We start from the raw sequence: 22,759 nt of genomic DNA, 5'->3' as shown, positions 1-22,759 counted from the left end.
AATCCCAAACAGCTAGAAATCCGCACGAAAATTCATCGGCCAGGTCACTCGACCCTCAGCAAACCCACACATGCCATGTCTCTGTTCGATGCCTCTCAAAATCCTGAGTCCTCTTTAGCCTGTTGACTAAGTCCCTTAGAACCTTCCTGAACAAACTTTAAAATTGTGTGTGTGTGTGTGTGTGTGTGTGTGTGTGTGTGTGTGTACCTTGTGGGTGCATGTCACAGTATGCATGAGACAGTCCGTCAGAAGATAACTTTATGAAGTTCTCTTCCAAACACAAAGGAATATACTTTCTTCTCTGCACCTCACGAAACTTTCTCTAAAATTGACCACATACCCAGACACAAAGCAAGTCTCAACAAATACAATAAAAATGAGCTAACCTACTGCGTCCTATCAGGCCCCCATTGATTAAGTGGGGATATTAACAACAACAGAAACAACAGAGAGTTTGCAAAAATCACAGAAATGGAACGATTCTCCACTGAATGAAAAATGGGTCCAGGCAGAAATAAAGAAGTAAATTAAGGACTTTGTAGAATTCAAAGAATTCAACATACCCAAACTTAAGGGACATGATGAAGACAGAGCTAAGAGGAAAGGCACTAAGTAAGTGCCTCCATAAAGACAGTGGAGAGATCTCATACTAGCAACTTAATGGCACACCTGAAAGAAAGCTCTAGAACAAAAAGAAGCAATCACACCTAAGAGGAGAAGACTGCAAAAAATAATCAAACTGAGGGCTCAAATGAACAAAACAGAAACAAAGAAAACAATACAAAGAATCAATAAAACAAAGAGTTGGTTCTTTGAGAAAATCAACAAGGTAGACAAATCCTTATCCAAACTAAATAAAATACACACAGATAGAATATCCAAATTAACAAAATCAGAAACAAAAGGGGAGATATAACAAAGACACTGAGGAAATTCAGAGAATCATAAGGACAAACTTTAAAAACCTGTACTCTCTCCACCAAATGGGAAGATCTAAAAGAAATGGACAATTTTCTCAATAGGTATCATTTACCAAAGTTAAATTAGGATCAGGAAAAAATTTCAAATGACCTATAACCCCTAGTGAAAAAGCAGTCTTTAAGCTTTACAAACAAACAAAAAGCTAAGGGCCAGATGGTACTAGACTTTCAAAGAAGTGTTATTGCCAATACTCCTCAAATTAATTCCACAAAATAGAAACAGGAGAAACATTACCCAATTCATTTTATGATGCAATAGTTTCCCTGATACCCAGAACACATAAAGATTCCACAAAGAGAAATAATTACAGACCAATTTCCCTTATGAACATAGAAGCAAAAATATTTAAAAAAAAAAAACTTGCAAACCAAAGATACATCAAAAAGGTCATCCACCATAATCAAATAGGCTTCATCCCAGAGATGCAAGGACAGTTCAATACAAGAAATTCAGTCACTGTAATCCACCATATCAACAAACTATAAGAAAAACAGCACATGAGTATCTCATTAGATGTAGAAAAAGCCTTTAACAAAATCCAGCGCCCCTTCATGATATACACGCTGGAGAGGTTAGGAATACAAGACTTATCTCAACATAATAAAGGCAACTTACAGCAAGTCTATAGACAGTATCAAAATAAATGGAGAGAAACTCAAGCAATTTCACTAAAACCAGGAACAAGACCAGGCTGTCCTCCCTCTCCTTATCTATTCAGTATACTATTTGAAGTTTTAGCTAGCGTAGTAAGACAACTGAAGGAGATACAATTTGGAAAGTAAGAAGTCCAAGTACTGTTACTTACAGACGGTACGATGGTCACACATAAGTGACCCTAAAAAAAAATAACACCAGGGAACTCCTACAGCTGATAAACGCTTTCAGTAAAGTGGCTGAATATAAATTTAACTAAAACTAATAATAATAAAAATTAGTATCTACAAATGGCAACCAGAAACACCTTTCAAAACAGTCTCAAATAATAATAAAAAAAAACTTGTTATAACTCTAACCAAGTAAGTGAAAAACACATGAGGAAAAACTTTGAGACACTAAAGAAATTGAAGAGGATATCAGAAGATGAAAAAAATCGTCCATGTTCATGGATCAGTAGGATTAACATAGTAAAAAATGACTATCCTACCAAAAGCAATCTACAGATTCAATGTAATCCCCATCCAATTTCCAACACAAATATTTACAGACCTTGAAAGGGGAATTCTCAACTTCATATGGAAAAACAAAAACCTCAGGATAGCTCTAAATAATAAAAAACTGCAGAAGGCATCACCATCCCTGATTTCAAGTTATACTGCAGAGTCAGAGTAATAAAAATTGCATGGTAGTGGCCTAAAAACAGGCATGCTGGTCAATGGAATCAAACTAAAGATCTAGACATAAATCCACACATATATAGACACCTAATTTTTTTTTTATAAGAAGCCAGAAATACACACTGGAGAAAAAAAAACCAGCATCTTCATCTTCAACAAATGGTGCTGGCCAAACAGGATGTCTGTATGTAGAAGAATGCAAATAGTTTCATATTTGTCAGCCTACACAAAACTCAAGTCAAAGTGGATCAAAGACCTCAACATAAAACCAGATCCACTGAACCTGGTAGAAGAGAAAGTGGGGAACAGCCTTGAATGCACTGGCACAGGAAAAGACTTAACAGAACACTGACAGTGCAGGCATTAAGAGCATCAACTAATAAATGTGACCTTGTGGAACTGGAAAATCTTCTATAAGGCAAAGGACACCATCAATAAGACAAAGTGGCAGCCTACGGAATGGAAAAGAACTTCACCAACCGCACATCTGTTAGACGACTAAGATCCAAAATATATAAAGAACTCAAGAAACCAAGTAACTCAATTTAAAAATGGGATATAAAAACAGAAAATTCTCAGTAGATCTAAACAGAGAATTCTCAATAGAGGAATCTCAAATAGCTGAAAAACATTTAAAGAAATGTTCAGTATCCTTAGCCATCAGCGAAAAATGCAAACCAAAACTACTTTGAGATTCCATCTTACACCTGTCAGAATAGCTAAGATCAAAAACACAAGTAACAGCTCATACTGATGAGGATTTGAAGCAAGGGAAACACTCCTCCTTTGCTGGTGGGAGTGCAACCTTGCACAGTCGCTATGTCAATAGAGCAGTTTCTCAGAAAATTGGGAATCTATCTACCTCAAGACCCCAGCTATTGCACTTTTGGGTATATATCCAAAAGACACTTCATCCTACCACAAGGGTACTTGCTCAACTATGTTCGTTGTAGTTATTCATAATAGCCAAAAACTGGAAACCTCCTATAAGCCCCTCAATCAAAAAATAGATCAGGAAAATGTGGTACATTTACACAATGGAGCTTTATACTCAGCTGTTAAAAAGAGACAACATCATGAAATTTGCAGGCAAATAGATGCAATTAGAAAAAAAATCATCCTGAGTGAGGTAACCCAGAGCCAGAAAGACAAACATGGCATGTACTCACTTATAAGTAGATATTAGCTGTTAAGTAAATGATAACCAAGTTACAATTTATAAACCCAGAGAGCCTAGGTAAAGAAGAGGACTCTATGGTAGCAGCTCTCAACCTGTGGATTGCCACCCCTTTTAGGGGTCAGACAACCCTTTCACAGGGGTTGCCTAAGACCACTGGAAAACACAGATACTTACATTATGATTCATAACAGTAGCAAAATTACAATTATGAATAGCAACAAAAATAATTTTATGGTTGGGATCACCACAACATAAGAAACTGTATTAAAGGGTGGCAGCTTTAGAACCACTGCTCTGGGGGTATACATGGATCTCCCCAGGAAGGGGAAAGAGAATGTATTTTTGTGGAGGACTGGAGACAGGTGGGGACAGAAACGGGAGGGATCAGGTGTGGGAGATATGATGGAGAGAGACAGTGTGGGGAAAGAGAACTAGAATTGGGTAGTATTGGGGGTCAGTGTGGAAACCTAGTGCTGTACAAACTTCTTGAAATCTATGAAGGTGATAGTAGTGAGAATTCCTAGTAATGAGAGATAAGGAATCTGAAATGGCCCATCTCCTGTAGCAGACAAGGCTCCCAGTGGCAGAGCTGGATTCCATTTGGTAGAGCTGTTGACCAAGGGGGATCCTGTGGAGATATCCAAACAACCCAGGCTGATGCTAGGACATAGGATCACTCTCTGCAAACTGACAGCAGGGCCTCCCTTGTTAATGACAGCATCCACACAGCTCACTGAACACGGAACGGTAGAACTGTTGCCTGTATGGAGCCTTGTCTCCTATGATACAATCTCTCTGGTGCAGGAAGGTACTTCTGCAAGATATCAAAAGAGAAGCATGGACACCAACCCAGCTACAAAACATCTGACCTACACTCTGTCCTACCTGCAAGATGTGCTGGGGCAATGGTGGCACAGAATTTGTGGGAGTGGCCAACAATGATTTAACTTGAGGGTCACTCCACAAGAAAGAACCCATACCTTACACTGCTTAGATAGCTAGAAACTTGAAACTGGACAGCCCAGAGACCTATAGTAGAACCAAACAAGACTGGTCTAAACCAACTAAACAAACAAAAACCAATGAAATGATTCCTAACGATATTCTGCTATACTCATAGATGGGTGCTTTGTCCAGTCATCATCAGAAAGGCTTCCTCCAGCAGCAGAAGGGAGGAGTGCAGAGACCACAGACAGACGTTATGTAGAGAAACAGTCCAAGTTACTGGATCTTTCTCCTTGGAGCTCAGGGAATCCCACAGAAGAGTGGAAGGAAATAGGCATCAGAGGGATGGAGAACAAGACTGACTGATGGAGCACATGGGCCCACAGAGACTGAAGCGGCCAGCATGGGGCCTGCAGGGGTAGGCACCAGGTCCTCTGCATATACGTCCCTAGCTTGGGGTTTTTGTGGGTCTGAACTGTGAGAGCAGGTGTGTCTTTAACTCTTTTGCCTGCTCTTGGTGTTCTTTTCCTCCTGTTGGGTTGCCTTGTCCAGACTCAGTGTGAGAGCTTTTGCCTTGTCTTACTGTATTTTATTTTCTTATGTTTGGTTGTTGTCTCTTAGAGGCCTGCTCTTTTTCTGAAAGATGAAGGGTGAGTGGATGGCGGGAAGAGAAGAAGGGGGCGAGGGAGCCTAGGAAAAGTGGAGGGAGGAGAAATTGTAGTTGGGATGTATTTTTTTTAAGTTTATTAAATTATGAAAGTTTCCATTTCCACCCCTCGAGTTGGCATGTATTTTATGAGAGAAGAATCTTTTAAAAAAAATAGAATAACTGGACATTGTCCTAAAAATACAACTGGTTGGGTTATTTGCCTTACTGAAAAGCATATTACATGTGGTGCTGAATTCATGAGTCAAGCCACACAGGAAAGGGCCGTGCATAGGTTTGTGGTAGAGTGGAAAATTTAGGCAATCCTTTCCCCATAGTGCGTGCAAACATTGTGCTAAGCCATCTGTGAAGACCAGGTTAAGTGAGTGTGGCACCAACAGGAAAACAAGCGCAGCACCCACTACAAGGGAAGAAAGCAAAGCCAGAAGCCAGATTAGTCGCTGCTCTGCAGACAGCTACGGATGCTTTGGGGGCATTTCCTCCTGGAACAGGGTTGTCCTGACTCTGACCCTTGAATCAGTGGAGAGACTCACGAAGGGTAAAGTGTGTCTCCTCCGGAATTTAGAAGCTACAGGAGTAGGCTGTGATCCCATCTGTGGAACCTAAACACAAAGACTGGCTGGAGAAAAGCCTGCCTGGAACTGACATGTCCTTCCATGGTGGGCAAAGAACACACTTCAGGGAAATCCCAATTTGAATCCTGAAAAACATAAGCCAGGGTACCTTCCCACAGGAAGGAAACAACACACTGGCAGAGAGTACCAATCCCAGGTCTCACCCCCATCACTGCTAAAGGAGCCCATGAGAAACTAGGCTCTTGTCACCTAGTGCCCCCTCTCTCCTCAAGCCTGACAGAGACTCACCAAAGGCAGCACCTGGAGTGTAGGGAGGAAGCAGGAATGTCCTCTGCACTTCAGCCTGAATCTGGCTCAGGGAGAGGAAACGTTGACTCTAAATATGGACACAGCAACACAGAACTCCAGGCTGGGAGCACATCATTACACCACAACTTCATACTGAAAGTTGTCACAAGGGTTTCTACATCTAAGAATAGCAGTAAGGGGCCTGCCTTGAGAGCAAAATGCATTAAATGACAGTCGATGAGAAAGAATAAAACTGACTTCTTGTTCCCTAAAGCAAAACCACCAGTCATCCAAATAAGGGTGGTCCTCTGATGCCTCTCACCACAGGCTCAAACTCCACCGCGTTCAGGCTCATTCCTGAAGGAGTCAGTCTTTATAATCCTAGTAAAGTGCGCTCTAGATAGACTATAGCGTTCCCAGTATAGTAAAGACTCTATTCTCTACATGCTTTTTGCTCAAACCCATGCTCTGTGATTTTATATGGCCATCTATGAATCACTGATGAATTAAATTTTCTAAACTCATGAAAATCCACAAATACATTAATCGACAATGTAATATTAAATGTTATGACCACATTCCTATAGCAGAGAAAGTTAAGTCATAGGTTCCCCAAAGCACAGGGCTTTGAGATCTGAGACCTGAGCCACAATCACTTCAGGCAGTGCTGCTCTGGAATGCACACTCTGCCACTGCTAAGAGTATCCACCATAATGCTCATGTCTCCTAAAAGATTTAGCTTAGCTCACTGGGCTTAATCCACTGAAATAAACAATCACTGACCATATACGAACACAATGTAATTTCCACTGCCATGATAACTGCATAGCATTCAAATGAACACCGAGAAAGGTATGTGGAGCCTATAAAATACTAGTGACCTTGGCAATCTGTCCCCACAGCTGAGTTTCTAATTCTCCTTTCCGCTCACCCTCGCTCTGACTTCTCACCTTACAACTTTCCCTTACTCCCTAAAAGCCAGCCAGTGTCTACTCAGAAAATAGATAAGAGACTCACGGTTAAATATTTATTATAATCCCACAAGTCCTTGGGGCTAAAGTTTAGAAAACAAAGCAGTCTCTCTTCTGTAAGATGAAAGTCCAAAAGGAAGAAAGACCTATGATGAAAAATCACTATGGGAGAAACAACTTCAGCGTGTCTCTAAGACAGTCCTGCTGCTGTTTCCAGCTCACTGGGCGCTGTAGTTGGCACCAAAGATACTGGAAAACATCAAACAGTGGTGCACTTACTCAACGCGTAGCAATACAGAATACTTTCCTTCTCAAAGTTTTATACACCTAAAGAAATGAAAGAGCAAGTAAAATCCCCACCAAGACTGTAGCGCAACAGTAACTAACTTCCAGAGCTTGTCAGAGGATGCCTTGCATCCAGCAAACTCATCCTCACATCCCACGTCCCGCCTTGCAGAACCAATAGTTCATTCTTAAAAGCAATCCAGGTGTAGGTTGTTTCTATTTGCTTATTTGTTTTGGTTATTTTAAGACAGTACTCACTATGTAGCCCAGGCTGGCCTAAAACTCAGAATGCTCCGGACTCAAAAGTGCCATGAATACAGATTTGTACCTCTCAGACCCAAGCCACATATATTATTTTTTAAGATAGAGCTTAAAATTCTGCCGTTCAACCATACTCAAGATTTTATGCTGCCTCCACAATCTTGTGTAGATCCCAAGTGACTTCTCCGCGAAGGACCACTGCTCCTGTCATCTGTCAACAGTGAAAGAAATCAAGCCTGACTCTAATCAGACTGTGTTAAATGGGTGGTTGATTTCCATGTCACAGAGGGAGGAAAAGCTCCCAAGGGCGGGGAGGAGAAGAAAAAAAGATGCCAGAATCTCAACAGATCTCTCAACACCTTTTCCACAAAGCTGAGGTAAACAAAAAATTCCACTTTGAGGTGTGTATTCAGGTGGAATTTTTGACTTTGGAGTGCCTGGGATAAAAGTTTATGCTCAGTAATTTTAGCCTCCTTGGAATAGGGAATGAAGACAAAAGGCTGAAAATGATACGACACAACAACTATCACCACAGTACAAGGGAAATGGCTACAAAAAAATGGACTCCTTTTCAACACTCAGGCTGCCCATTTGAAAATGATCATTTTTGTGGCCAGGTAGTGGTGGCAAATGCCTTTAATCCCAGCACTCAGGAGGCAGAGGCAGGTGGAACTGAGTGTGAGGCCAGCCTTGCTCTAGAGCAAGTTCCAAGACAAAAAAACAATAACAAAAAATATTATTTTTATTACAGCATGGTGAAGCACATTTTGGCCCAGTACTGGGGAAACAAAGCAGCAGCTCTCTGTGAGAGTGAGGCCGTCCTGCTCTACAAAGTGAGTTCCAGGTCCTGCTCTACAAAGTGAGTTCCAGGACAGCCAGGGCTACACATAGTAAGACTCTGTGGCTGCAAGTCATGAAATTATAAAAGCCCGCGTCCTGCAAGCAGCTCAGTTTCTTAAATGCCAAACACAACTATTTTGTTTTAGAGAGGGTAAGCGCATCAGGAAAAGCAGCTATAAAGAAAAAAAATACACTCAACTGGTCGTACCATTTCTAATAAAGCTAAATAAAACAAATAAAATTCTCAGACAAGCATTGGAACTTTAATTAAGCTTTAAATAGAGCTTGAAAAAAAAAGTGTGACTCGATTGGCAAAGGATATGTAGAAATACAAGCAGCGAAATGGAAGGAAACCATCCACACTGTAAACTGTCTGAACAGAGCCGCATAATGGATGCAATGCCAATGTTCAAGATGGACTCAGATTGATCAGCAACTCGATAGCTTGCATTTTAGGCATCATTAAACTTTCATGAGTTCTGTGGGAAGAGAAATATAATCTGCGAGGATAAAGTAGTACGGGAATAGAATAATTCTACTTACGGGGGAAACGTTCAAACAGGTGCCATCTGCCTTTTCAGAAGCCTGTGTTTACTCAAAGTGCGCCACCTACTTTCTTCCAAGTTTGCTTGTGTTAAATAATATTTTTATTTTTGCCACAGTAAATGTGACAAGAATAAAAATTCTTTTCAGGAAAGAATTCATTTTTAGATATTAGAAATACCATGCTTGTTTATTTACGTTATTCAAGTTTTAAATGATACACATAAATACCTCCTCACTTATTTACATCATTTAAGTTTGAAATAATACACATATTCTATATGTCATTTGATAATATGCTGTTTAGGTTTTTCCTAAGAAAAAAGTCAAATAAGCAAAGAGTTCTTCGTTAGAAGAAAATAAAACTCTTCAAACTACAGCAGTGATAATAGTGTCCCCTCTGTCTTCTAAAAAAACCTTCTGAGAATCTGAAATCTGGAAGGTTCTTCAGAGAGTCAGGTTTACTTTAAGGGGGGAAAACCGACTCACTGAAACAAAGAGAACACGCTATAAACTTCATATAAAGGGCTGTTGGTGCTTGTTGCACCTTTATTTCAGTTTGCTTAGGTTCTAAGACCGCCTGGCCTAGAACTCACTTTGTAGATGGGCCAGACTTCATCTCTCAGAAACCTCCCACCTCAGCTCCTCGTGCCGGGACTGCAGGTGTGAGCCACCACAGGCAGCTTCAAGTTTTCCACACGGAAAGCTTTAAGGCATCAGACACCAGGAACCTTTGGTTTGAAACCAGACACAGATTGTCTTAAAGACCATCACTGGGGTGTTATTTTATTACTAAGCATTTTAATGAGCATCTCTAAAACTTGGGGGGCACAGTTTTTAAGTTGTTTTTGCTCCAAAATCTCAATGCTGTGGTTAGCAAAACATATTAATTCAAATATACAAAGGCTTTGTATGTCTCTGACTTTGTCAAGAAGTCTTCTGTGACATTGGTGTGTTCATCCACACATTGCATGCATGATACATTTGGCTGATAGATTGTGGAGTCTCTTTCTCTACAGGTTAGTAATGCACTGGCTGAAGGGACTAGGGATTTTGTCCTAGAACTTTGTGCGGCATAGTTTTTTCAACTATGTTTTCAACTGTAGCAAACAGCAAGTGCTCTGGGCCTGGGTTTCATGTGCCTGAAACTACCAGGTTAAGTCCGGTGCACTGACGCCTCCCACCGTGTTCTTTCTGTTCTAGATTGTTTTGGATACCCTTGGCCTTCTGTGTTTCTACATAGACTTTAGTATTTTTTTCTATATGTCTGGAGGAAACTCTGGAATTTTTTAATAGGATTGCATTAAATTTTAGATTACTTGGTGGGGTGGCAGTTTTTACAATATTATTTCTTCCAAGACATTAGTATGAAAAAAATCTTTGCATCTACTAATATGTTCCTTAGTTTCTTCCTTCAGTGTCTAAAAGCTTTTTCTTTTTAACATAAAGACCTTTCATTCATTTTTTTTCAAGGATGTATTTATTTTCATATGTATGAGTGTTTTGCCTGTGTGCTTATATGTGCACCACATGCACACAGTGCCTACGGAGGTTAGAAGGATCATATGGGTGCTGGGAATCAAACCTGGGTCCTTTGGAAAAGCAACATGTGCTCTTAACCAATATGCTATCTCTCTAGCCCCCTTTCTTTGACTAGGTGTTAGCCACTGAACCCCTCAAGTACCCCCAAAACAATACTGGTTCTTGTCATTTCTCTTGGTTGCTCACCTTAATTAGACTATGAGGCTGCATTACAAGACACTATGGTTGCTTGAAATAGAAAAATTAGGATGACCTTGAGCTGTAAGCTTCTCCCTGCTAGGCAGCTTTTGTAGTACCAGAAGGTGTCATACAGGCTGCTGGGCGAGAAAAGGCATCAACAATCCTACCCAGTTGTGAACTATAACCACTAACCCATCAGGCAAGATGGGCTCACTGGTGCAATAGTAGTATGGCTGTTATAAAGAGTGTTATAAAGTATCTAACCACTCTGGATGAAAAGCCTGTTCCACAAGAGGGAATTCATGCCTAGGACATCTTAGGGGAAAATTTTCCACGGGTGTTTAACAAAATTGACTTAGTACTAATATGCCTTCTAAATACTTATATTTACCCTCAGACAAGTGCTACTTGAGGCCTTAAATAGAGAAGCTTCTCTTCACGATGAACGGCAATTAATGCAGAAGAGGTACAGCTGCTCAAGATGCTGAGAATAACTGATGGCCAAGGACATGAACAACTCAGAATACATTACAGAGGAAGAGGTAGACATAACATAACTGCGGGAAGATACGAAGAAGGGCTGTACAGTGATGACATCTGGGCTTGGCAGAGCCAATGCAATCATGAACTCACAGCAGCTGCAGCTGCCTGCAATGGAGCTGCACAAGACTTGATCTGTCAACAGTCAAACACAGATGAAGGTGGGGCCTACAGAGCCCTACTATTCCCTACTGAACCACCGACCACTGATGGACTCTGGGGGAGGGGCAGTCATTGTCTTCATTTGTGTTCCTATTAATGAGCCTAGCAAGCTCCAATCAATACTGCCTAGCATTTGCATTAAAAACAAAAGCAAAATAAAAGACAGCTAGCTACTTGCTCAACTAATTCTAGATCTCAAGCAAGGCAGAACAGAAGTGGGGCTCTCCAGGTATGAATGCTTTGATTCCTAAGGAGCAACAGCCAGCTTAATTTCAGGAGCTTTGGGAGGGTGAGCTATAGAAATAAAAACTATAATAGGTTTGCTCATTTTCAAAAGAGTAAAAAGAGGGCTGAGGCGATGGCTCAATTTGTAGCATGCAGCGTGAGGACCTAAGTCTGGATTCCGACACCCACATAAAAGCTGGGTACAGCCATGAAAGTCCATAACCTCATTGCTGAGAGCGGTGGACACAGAAAGATCTCTGGGACTCAATAGCTAGCCAGTCTAAGTGATTCAGTGAGCCCAGGCTCAGTAAGAAATACTGGATGAAAAAAAAAAGAACAGGTGGGGGGGGGGGGGAAGAACAGGTGAAGAAACAGTCACGGAAGGCACTCTACACCAACTTGTAGCCTCCATGTGCATGCACACACACCACACACATGTACACACCCACAGAGATTTTACAAGATACCACAAGGTGGGCATGTTAGTGAATTATTCATTGTTTCCTAATTTTCAATGCACATTTTTAAACAAATTAATTCTGTGTTCAAGTTGTGATTTCTAATTCAATCTTGGAATTATAGTTTTTTTATTCTGATTTTGCATCTACATTTTCTTTCTCCTGAAAAACCTCATTCTAATATCTCCTTAAATACTTTCTAAATAAAATCTTTCAACAGTTTTTTTGGCTATGAGAATACAACATGATCATGAGATAATCTTTTGAACTGATTATCATTTCGTTGTTTTATCAATAGTTTTATGATATAATGCCTTAACTCATATATAAATGATACCATAACTGTTAAAACTTCAACTAAAAGTTTACCGTTAGTAGATTCTCTTGTTTTATTGGTAATAATGCCATGCCAACTATCAGTTCATTTCATCCATGTCTTTTCATATGTAGTGGTTTGAATGAGAATGGTCCCCATAGGCTCATATATTTCAAAACCTAGTACCCAGTTAAGTGGAACTGTTTGGGAAGGATTAGAAGGCAGGGTCTTGTTGGAGGTGTATCACTGGGGTAGAATTTGTGGTTTTAAATGCCCACACCATTCCCAGTTAGCTCTTCCAACCTTGTACTTGTAGATCAAGATGTGAGTTCTCAACGACTGCTCCACTGACATGCCTGCCTGCAGTCACATTCTCCTTCTTGATGGTCATGGACTCATCCTCTGAAACTGTAAACCTAATAAACTTGTCCTTTTAAAAACAGCCCTAGTCGTCGTGCCTCAACCCAGCAACAGAGAAGTGGCTAATACATCATGTGATATTCAGTTCGTCACGCCACTGCATGCAGAAGGACATGTCCTCCAGTTGCAGTGCACCTATGACTTAGCATTCGCTACTCGGAATTACTTCTTGTTCCATCTATGCCTTTTGTGCTTCATAACAGCTTCATTTGAAAATAACCTAAGTGTGTGTCATCATGTTCTTACGGTTCGAGATCTTCACTCAACAGATGTTCTTACTCCTCTGCTACTGTTGCCCTAATTAAACATGTTTTAAATTATAGTAAAATACACATAACAGAATTTACCTGTTAAGAACACAATTCAGAAGCGCTCAATTTATTCACATTGTTGTGCAATCTCTAGAACTCTTTCCACCTTTCAAAACTAAAGTCTTATCCACTAAACAACTCCCATTCTCCACCCACACACCCTGTGTCTTTTGTAACTTAGCATTATCATCTCACGGTCTGCCCGTATTACAGCATGCCTCAGAATTCCTGTCCTTTTAAGACGAATACTTTCAAATATGCATTACCATATTGGCTTCATCCATGAATCTATCGATGGACACATAACCTGTTGCTTTTTGGTTACTATAAATGACACAGCTACAGACATGAGCAGACACTACCTCTATATATCCTTTCGATTCACTGGGATATAACTCAGAAGCGGATTATCTTTTCTCTTTTTTAGGACTGTCAGTTCTCCATAGCTACTGTACCATTTTACTTTCCCAAAAACAGTGCACAGGGATTTAAACTTATTTTAACATCAGGTTAACTTAGATACCCGATCCCCATCCACTTGTGATGCAGAGCTGCACAGATGGATGGGTCAATGATGATGCTGTGAGTCTCGGTGCCACCCCCAGCACTGGGGACGACTGTGGACGTGTACATTACCATTTGATCTGAATGTAGAGACATGTGGAGGCTGGAGCACGCACTTCATACACGTCATCAGAGTGGACTTGATAATTCTAGAGTATTGGCCCATGGTAGCCCGGAATGGACAGTAAAGACTATGCAGGTCATGATCAGGCCCTCAAAGATGTATAGGTAGGTGCTTCTTAAGAACGAGTGACATTAAAAGAAGACAAATTACCCTACTTCTATTCATCTATAATTGTCTCCCCAAAACCTCCCAATCCCAATCTCCCAAGTGTTATCTGAGGAAGAACTCCTCAAAACATATCTGGCCATATGACCTTTGGCCATTTCCTCATGCAGTTTGATGAACTCAGTAAATAATGTACTGTCAGGTTAAATAAGATAATGAATATGAATAGATTTTGAAAACATCAACTGCTACTGAACTACCAAGAGCTACAGCAAAGAAATAATTTTCCTGAAACACTACTGTCATTTCCAGAACCGCCTCTGCACTCCCGGAGCTCATAATAAATTCTGTTTGGATTTCCATACTTTGACTTTCTTGAACCACATATTATCCCAGAACTGGAAATGGGTAATACTGAAAGAAGTCAGCCCCATGGAGTGGTTTAGAGGTGTTGAAGCCAGTAATATTTGAAAAGTTAAGAATTAGAGATGAGAAAAAAAGATTCAGAGAGCTAAAACTGGGAAGGCAGAAAAGAAAGTTACTTGTTATGAAGTACGGACACTTTACTAACTACTAAGAAGTTTTGTGGCTCATGTACTGGGAAAGAGAATCTGGAAACAGGAGCCGCCAAATCTAAGGACCTCTCACATGCCCTCGAGCTCTACAGCTTTTGATCCGCGAGAACCAAGAGGAACACAGATGAGCTGAACTTCATTCACTTTACTGTAATACAATCTTTAGGAAGAAATGGTCAATATGATCAAATCTCAGCTAAAGGTGTCTATTAAGCCTTAACATCAGAATAAAAGAGAATCTACGGCTGCATTCATTAAAATAGAGGGCTTCTATTTTAATCTTCCAAGAGTGATTTGCAGGTCATTCTGTAATCTGGTAAGATGATAACCCAGGTTAGTTTTGAAGGGGCCTTTCTTTTCAGTCCTTGGATCCAGCTAGGCACAAAAAACTGAAGTGTGAATGACTGGGTGTTCAAAGTTTATTTTGCTTAGAGCTTAAGGAATATTTTTAAGGCAATAGATGGCCCTGAACAATAGGAAAACAAACAATCAAACAAATGAATGACAAGAAGCCTTGCCATGGTCAAATGATCCAAGAGAAACAGGCCTTACAAGCCATGATTCTTGTCTCTAAGCAAAGCACACGAGTCCTTTACCAAGTTCATGTTGGTTTCATAAAGTCTGGGAGACTAAAGAATGTGTTTATTTGCACTATTCATGAAGAAGAAATTGCTTTGTCCTAGGCTGGGCAATGCTAGCACTGCCTTTAATCCCAGCACTCAGGAAGCAGAGGCAGGGGGATCTCTGCGTGTTCGAGATCAGCCTGCTCTACAAGAACTTGTTCCAGGACAGGCAACAGAGAAATCCTGTCTCAAAAAACCAAAACAAACAAACAACAGCTAAAGAACTTGCTTGTCCTGTATGCTGTGTATGGTACACCAATTATTTACAGACTTTTAATAACCTATTAAGATAAGTAAAATCTTTTAGAAATATCTATAAATTATGAACCTAAAAGACTGGCATAGTAATGAGCACCAAAAATTTGGACATTCTTTAATGAAATTCTTTTTAGGCTCAGTGGCTAAGAGAACTTTCTGACTGGATTCAGGTTCGGTTCCCAGCACTCACATGGTAGCTAACAACTGTCTTTAGCTCCAGTTCCAGAGGGTCTGGAGTCCTCCACTGACCTCTGCAGGCACTGTGCTCACACGGTACACAGACATGCATATAAGTGAAACACCGACACACATAATATATTAAGTAAATAAATCTTTAAAAATAAAATTCTTGTTAGGCCCTTACCAAAGGAAATTTTTATTTCCCTCAATAAATTCATTTTTTAGAAACGCAAAGACGCAGTCAGATAGTGATAGACGGCGCACACCTTTAACCCCAGCACTTGGGAGGCAGAAACGAGTGGATCTCTGTGAGTTCAAGGCCAGCCTGGTCTACAAACTGAGTTCCAGGACAGTTGGAGCTGTTACACAAAGAAACCCTGTCTTGAGGGACTGGAGAGATGGCTCAGTGGTTAAGAGCATTGCCTGCTCTTCCAAAGGTCCTGAGTTCAATTCCCAGCAACCACGTGGTGGCTCACAACCATCTGTAATGGGGTCTGGTGCCCTCTTCTGGCCTGCAAACATACACACACACAGAATATTGTGTACATAACAAATACATAAATTTTTTTTAAAAAAAAGAAACTCTGACTTGAAAAACCAAAAGAAAAAAAAAGAAAGGAAAGGAGGAAGGAAGGAAGGAAGCAAGAAGAAAGAAAGACAGCCAGAAAGAAAGAAAGAAGAAATTCAAAGAGGCAAAGGGAGCAGACGATCTCTTTAAGAACCCTGACTTTGCTGATTAATTAGCCTCCTATGGGCTGGGCAATCAAGCCTTCCACTGAAGGGGGAAGTGTCCTGAGGTTATGCAAATAAAGCTGCCTAGTCCTGTATATTTGAAAAGGAAAGGGAAAGGGAAGTCCACTTAACATAAGCAGGAAAAGAACAGAGAGACGACACCCAGCCACATTTATAATAGAAAATAATAAAGATCAAGGACCTGTGCTTGGCCACCAAGCTTGGTGTGCTAAAATCTTACTAATGTTAATTTATAAAAATTGAGACTATGCAATGTTCCAAAGTATCCGGTGGCGGTACAACCACCTAAGGCGCAGTGCAGGAAAACAGGGGAAAAACATCTCCAAGACACCGAACAGAAATCAACAGAAAAGAAGAGCAAGGCACAGAACCGGTTTCTCAGAGGACACAGGAAGGCAAGGAGTAAGGGATATATGTCTGGAAAATCCTCTCCTGCCACTTTCTCTCGTCTCTGCCTGAACAGTCTTTCTTGATCTAACACGATATCCTGAAATCAAAGCCAAGAGCCCTGGATTCATCTCTGCTTAAACTATTTCTATTTCCAAGGGGAGATTTGGAGATTATACGGGAATCACACCCCTGTTAACCGAGAACACCAAATCTTTCTTTGGAGGAGTGGGGGGATGAGTATCTCACTATGTAACTCCAGCTCTCCCGGAACGCACTACTTAGACCAGGGTAGCCTCAAACTCAGAGATCCCCCTGTCTCTGTCTCCTGGATTAAAGGCATGAACCACCACGCCTGGTTAAGAGTTAAGTAAACCAAATCCTAAAAAGCACTTTTTACAATTCTAGAGTCGAGGTGCCAGACAGAACTGTTCCATGATGTTTCCCTCTGCCACATGCTCAGGTTCTACTTACAGCAGAAGAAAGGAGAGTGGACACAGAAAGCGGAGCGAGGTACCGAAACCAGCAATCACCTTGTTTGCGCCTGATCTGGAAAGTTGGCCGTCTGTCGCTTCCTGCTCCCTCTGCTGTGACTGGCTGAACTCTACTCCTTACAAGGATCTCTCCACGTAAGCTAAGTTAAAGTTCACTGTGTACAGAGAAGCCTTTGAAACAAACTGAAAAGGTATTCATTCCCAAGCAGCTTTAGGCCCTCTTCTCAAACTCGCACGTCAGACACCCAAGCTGCAGCTTCACTTCCTGGGTCACCCAATCCAGGTCATGCATTTGATAACATCTTTGTGCAAATGGCTCCCAAATCCAGACTCACGTCTTCTAAGATAGACGGTTCATTAGGGCCACTGCAAAATTAACATGTTTTTATTCCCCCCAAGCCTAAGCCTGTTTCTTCTCCCCTATATTACCCAACCTCTGAATCAAAATTTTCACAATCAGTAAACCAGTTTCTGGCTGGTAGTAGGAGCTCAGAAGTAAGAAAACCAAGGGGAGCTCCACACTGATGTTCCTGCCAGGAGAGAAGCAAGCTACCATTTAGACAGTGAAGCAAGAGCATTAGCAGCTAAGTGCAGAGAGAGGTCTAAGCCAGAAATGGAAGCAATCATGTTGCAATATTAAAAAAGAACTAGTCTTGGGATCCAGTCTGTTTGGATGCTCACCTTCCTGGACCTGGAGTGAGGGGGGAGGAACTTGGACTTCCCACAGGGCAGGAGACCCTGACTTCCCTTGGGGACAAAGAGGGAGGAGAGGGAGGGGGGGAGTGGGAGGGCGTTGGGAGGAGGGGCGTAAATGGAAACTTTTTATAATTTAATAAAATTACTAAAAAAAAAAAAAAAAGAACTAGTCTGCAAAACAGAACAGAAAAAGATAGAGGATTTTTTTTTATGTTGTTTGTTTGTTTGTTTTTAATTCTGGAACTTTTATGTCCCTATGACCGAGAGCTGTCTTACATAAACAGATCTGTACGAAGAGACATTAGAACAAAGATTCCTATTTCCTGGGTTCCCTGACATAGGAAGAGCAAGCCAATAAGATGCACAGCAAAAATTAGGTTTGGAGCTTATTTATTGCTTTTAACATCATTTAAAAATAGGTTTTGACTGGTTCAATTGTTTAGCTATCTAATTAGCCTTATTTTCGAGACAGAGTTTCTCTGTGTAGCCCTGGCAGGCCTGGAACTTACTCTGTAAGCCAGGCTGGCCTCCAACTTACAGAGAACCACTGGCCTCTGCCCCGAGTGATGGAATTAAAGGTGTGTGCCACCACTGCCTGGCTGATTGATTGTTAAAACACAAAGATTTTGTGTACGTGTATCTGCCATTGTGCATTAGAAACACTGAGACTCGGTGTGGTTAAGATAACCAGGGGGCTGATCAAAAATATGAAAATGAAGAATTTCTCATTTTTTCCCCAATATTCTCAAGTCCAGAGACTCTGGGTTTAAATGTCAGCCCTGCTTCCTACCAGGTGCATGAGCTTGGCAAACTTTCTCCCCTGGAAACCGAGCACTTGCCCGAAGACTGCTGGGAAAATTAAGCGAGAAGAAAAACAGCAAAGAGCCCAGGAAGCAAACACAGAGGGATACAAGTCTCCGCATTACAACAAGGAAAACCTCTACGGTTTGAATCTGGAAAGTCCTGCACAGTAGCCTACATTGAAAGTCCAGTGCCTTGTCAGTCCATGGTGCTGTCTGAAGGCTGTGAAGTGTAGGAGGCAGGGCCTGGCTAAAGGGGTTGTTTACTGGGGACTAGTCAGTGCTGCCTGCCCTAGCTCCAGCCTGCACTCCCTCTCCTTCCTGCCTGAGCTGTGTGAACATGTTCCTACTGTCAACGACTGGACAGCTCTGCTATGTCTCTCACAGTAAGAGAGTGCAGTCTTCTGAAACCAGAAAACAGATACAGCATTCCCCTCTGATCTCTATGGGATATCTGGTTCACAGCAATAAAAAAGTTGTGAGTACAGTACTTAAGGACTCTGACATTCAGAAATCAAAAAGTGTTTTGTACTGTCAAAAATATTAAAGCACAAGGCAGGAGCTAGATCTAATTGTCTTTCCTGCTCCAGTGTGGTCCCAGATCCCTAAACACGCCAGTGACAGACCCTGAGATGACAATAAATCTCAAGACGCATTTACCGGGAGAAAATCGGGATAAAATGGCTGCTTACTCAGCTTTAGAGACATCCAATTTCCCAAAGGAGTGACATAAGAAGTCCATGTATTATTAATTAAGTTTCTATTAGTGATCCCCATTATACATCTTATAGGCACTCTTAAGTATAAATTATGAATTCAGAATAAGCCAGTCTGTTACAGCCGTCAAAGGCCATGAAGGGCAATGCATTCCATACGACATGTCACCATGAAGGCAGTGCCACTTTAAGCCAGCAGAAAGGAGCACAGTCATGTCTTCCTTGCCTCCTCCTTGCATGCAAACCCACAACCATGTGCAAGCCGGGCAAGCACTTGACCACTGAACTACATCCTCAGTCGCTGTCATATTTTCTGATTCTTCTTTGAAGTTACTTTGTCAGTCTTTCTTATTCACAGGTTTTATTACAATCGCTCCTAGAAATGCCTGGCGTGCTTCACATAAAGCCATCCAAACAATTCCGGATCACTATGCAATCCCATCTGATATAATCTCACCATGTAATCGCCCTGATGCAATTTCATCCCCTCTCCAAGCCACAGCTAGAGTTGTTCTTGCAGCAGTATGTGCCAGCACTGACTGCATCCAAATGAGGAAGTGATAAAAAGAACAGGTTTGGGCCCAGGGTGAACAGGGTGGCTGCCGCCGATACTAGTGACGGCAGCTAACTACACCCATCAGAAGACATAAACAGTCTACAGATGACAGAGAAACAGTGAGCAGTTAACAGTGGCCAGACTTCAAAAGTTTGCAGAGGAATCACACAAAACAAGGAGCCAACGGTCTCCTCGCTGCTGACTGACAATTTCTGGTCTCCCAGACAATTTACTAGAAATGCAATCAGATGGGGGAGCCCGCATCACCTGCTCCCACAAACACACTCCAGGCTGTGGACAGCCTCTGATCCTCACTCGCCCCTCCTCTGTCTCCCTCCCTTCCTGCGGCTCCTTCAGGACACAGTTGACAAAGGCCGTTCTCAGATGAACTATTATTAATGACGGACGTCGGAGTTGAGGCATGACACCTAGCCTACTGCAGTCACTACCTATCTGCCCCAGCCTGCTGCACACACAACACATTCTTAATCTTCCAAAAATCATCGTATTTTATCATTTTAAATAAAATCTAACATCTTATTTAAATGAAATAAATTGTATTTAAATAAATAAAAATTGATTTATTTTTTTTTCTGGCTTTCTCAGGGAAGTACAGCAAGTGGAGTTTAAACCAGTGGCTGTCTGGATATATGGCCCCACTCAACTTCTCCAGATTGCTTTTGTATGCATTCCTCTATGTAAATCCCCACACATCCAAACAGTCCCCTCTACCTCTTCTCCCTAAAGACATCATCTCCTGCCTGACAATACCTCTGGATGGTGTAGGCACCAATAACACATCTTGTCATTGAGCAGTGCACTTCAGTCCTTCTGTTGCAAATGACTCATTAGAAGCAGGGCCCTTCTGCTAGCTTCCTCACTAAGCCTATCTCCACATGTGCCTGCCACCTGGTGACCCCTACGGAATGGCATCTGCGTCTTCATGGCCTGCAGAGGCATCATCAAGTCAAATCTTGACAGTTCCCTTAGGTTGTCAGTACCGGAAATGATGACAATAGGCTAGACATAGCATAAGGATGAACCACGTGAGCGTAACTTTTAATCCTAAAATAATATAAAATTATTGCAGTTAAGAAATACAATTTTTAGTTTTCAAATAGCATTTCCTAAGGCCTCAATCCTTAATTATCACGGCGTTGGTTTGGAAATCCATGTGTCAGAAACCACCAAGACAAAACCTTCAGAGCACCTAGAGCAATGTGCTCAGAAAATGAGGAGGAGATCAGCCTCCAGCTGAACCCCGGCACCCCAGGGAAGGCACTGCTGATGTCAACAGACGTACAGGACGCTTGGTTAGTGTCTCAGTTACTTTAATATTGCCGTGACCAAACATCATGGCCAAGGAAACTTATAAAAGAAAACATCTAATTTGGGCTCACAGCTCCAGAGGGTTAGAGTTTATGATCATTTCAGAGACCACGGCAGCACGCAGGCAGGCCCTACACTGAAGCAGCAGCTGAGAGTTTACATCTTGAGACAACCACCACCAGGCAGAGAGAGATTTAAACGGGAATGGCTTAGGTTTTTGAAACCTCAAAGCCCATACCCAGTGACATATGTCTTCCGACAAGGCAATGCCTCCCAACCCTTCCCAGGCAGTTCCTCCAACTGGGGAGCAGGCATTCGAATCAATGAGCCCACAGGGGACTTTCTCACTCATTCAAACCACCATAGTCAGGGAGACAAAGTTCCTGCCTTCCTACGGTGGAAAGGCTGTAGTTAGAAGGTTTTCTAGAGTTACCTCGAGCTGGCTTTACAGGGGAGCTGAATTCTCCCAGCCCTTAGAGACTCCTGGAAGGGGATCAGCTAGCACCACAGATTCCAGCTCCAGTTCCCCTTCAGTGCCTTTCCTGTCCTGATACCGGCTCTACTGACGCTCTGAAGTCACACCTCAGCCTGCTAACTCTAACCCCCCCCCCTCTTCATTCTAGACCACAGCTTCAAGGGCATCAGGAATCCCCTAGGCTTCAGATCAGGTCTGTGTGACACTGACCCGCTCTTGCCTCTGGCAAGGATCGACCCAACACCTTCTCTTTCATGTGAACACAGTCACTTTGTGGGGTACCAACAGGATAGTCCAATTACTTGCTCCAAAACTTATTTAAGAGAATGATTTCAACATTTGAGTGTGTATTCAATACTCTTACAAAAGACAGCTCTCTACTTACAGGCCTTCTGGCACCTTGAACAGAATGATAAAATTCTGGCTGCACTCGGCTATTTTTCTTGATTCTTCGCTTCTTCCCTGATGACTCTTGCTCGCTCTGATGGTGAACTTCCACCACAGGCTTGACTTCTTCTAGCCGGGCAGCCGCAGCAGCAGCAGCAACTCGTCTCCTGATGTGTCGAGGGCTTGCTCGGAATCCCTGTAGCAGGAAACACACACAAATTTAGATTTTCACTGAATTTATATAAATATTCTCCGGATTTAATTAAATTAAGTGCTCCCAAGTCCCCCTAGTCAGTGAACTCATTTACATTCCCAACTGAGTATCAGAGGTTCAACATGGATGTAACATTTATCCACGGGGCTCAGGGCACCTTAGAAAATGGTTTTGGGATTCAGTAAATTGATGGATGTATACAAAAATGACAGATGGGGACCCTGTCCTACTTCTATATATGGTTCAGATGAGTTAATGAATACGTCTGATTAAGCATGAAACAGGATGATGTAGGAAACAGAACACCAGACCAGGTAGTCAGTTTGTTTAAAATGCCAACTTGACACAATCTAAAATCACCTCTGAAGAGAGTGTCAGTGAGGAACTATTTAGTTCAGATTTGGCAATGGGCATGTATGTGAGGAACTGCCTGGATTATATTAATTGCAGCAGGAAGATCTGCCCATTGTGGGCAGTACTGTTCCCTATGTCTGGATCC

At 41.8% G+C, this 22,759-nt stretch overlaps 1 protein-coding gene and 1 long non-coding RNA gene across 12 annotated transcripts in view; one reads left to right on the top strand and one right to left on the bottom strand.

Annotated features, from left to right (window-relative positions):
- Dst (dystonin) overlaps positions 1 to 22,759 on the bottom strand; it is a 408,649-nt gene that overhangs the window by 331,533 nt on the left and 54,357 nt on the right. For all 11 annotated transcript variants that reach the window (XM_048430395.3, XM_048430401.3, XM_048430399.3 and 8 more), the window contains exon 3: positions 22,045 to 22,242. In XM_048430395.3, coding sequence (XP_048286352.3) covers positions 22,045 to 22,242 — 198 coding nt within the window. The remainder of the gene's footprint in view (positions 1 to 22,044; positions 22,243 to 22,759) is intronic.
- Positions 16,302 to 20,328, top strand: LOC146890758 (uncharacterized). The gene is made up of 3 exons (XR_014998276.2): positions 16,302 to 16,608; positions 17,057 to 17,222; positions 18,577 to 20,328. It is a non-coding gene; the product is annotated as an uncharacterized LOC146890758 (long non-coding RNA).

The sequence above is a fragment of the Myodes glareolus genome, chromosome 18 (assembly GCF_982192425.1).
Source record: "Myodes glareolus chromosome 18, mMyoGla1.1, whole genome shotgun sequence".
Lineage (NCBI taxonomy): Eukaryota > Metazoa > Chordata > Mammalia > Rodentia > Cricetidae > Myodes > Myodes glareolus.
Note: the sequence above shows the minus strand (reverse complement) of the source record. Positions and strands in the feature narration are given on the sequence as shown.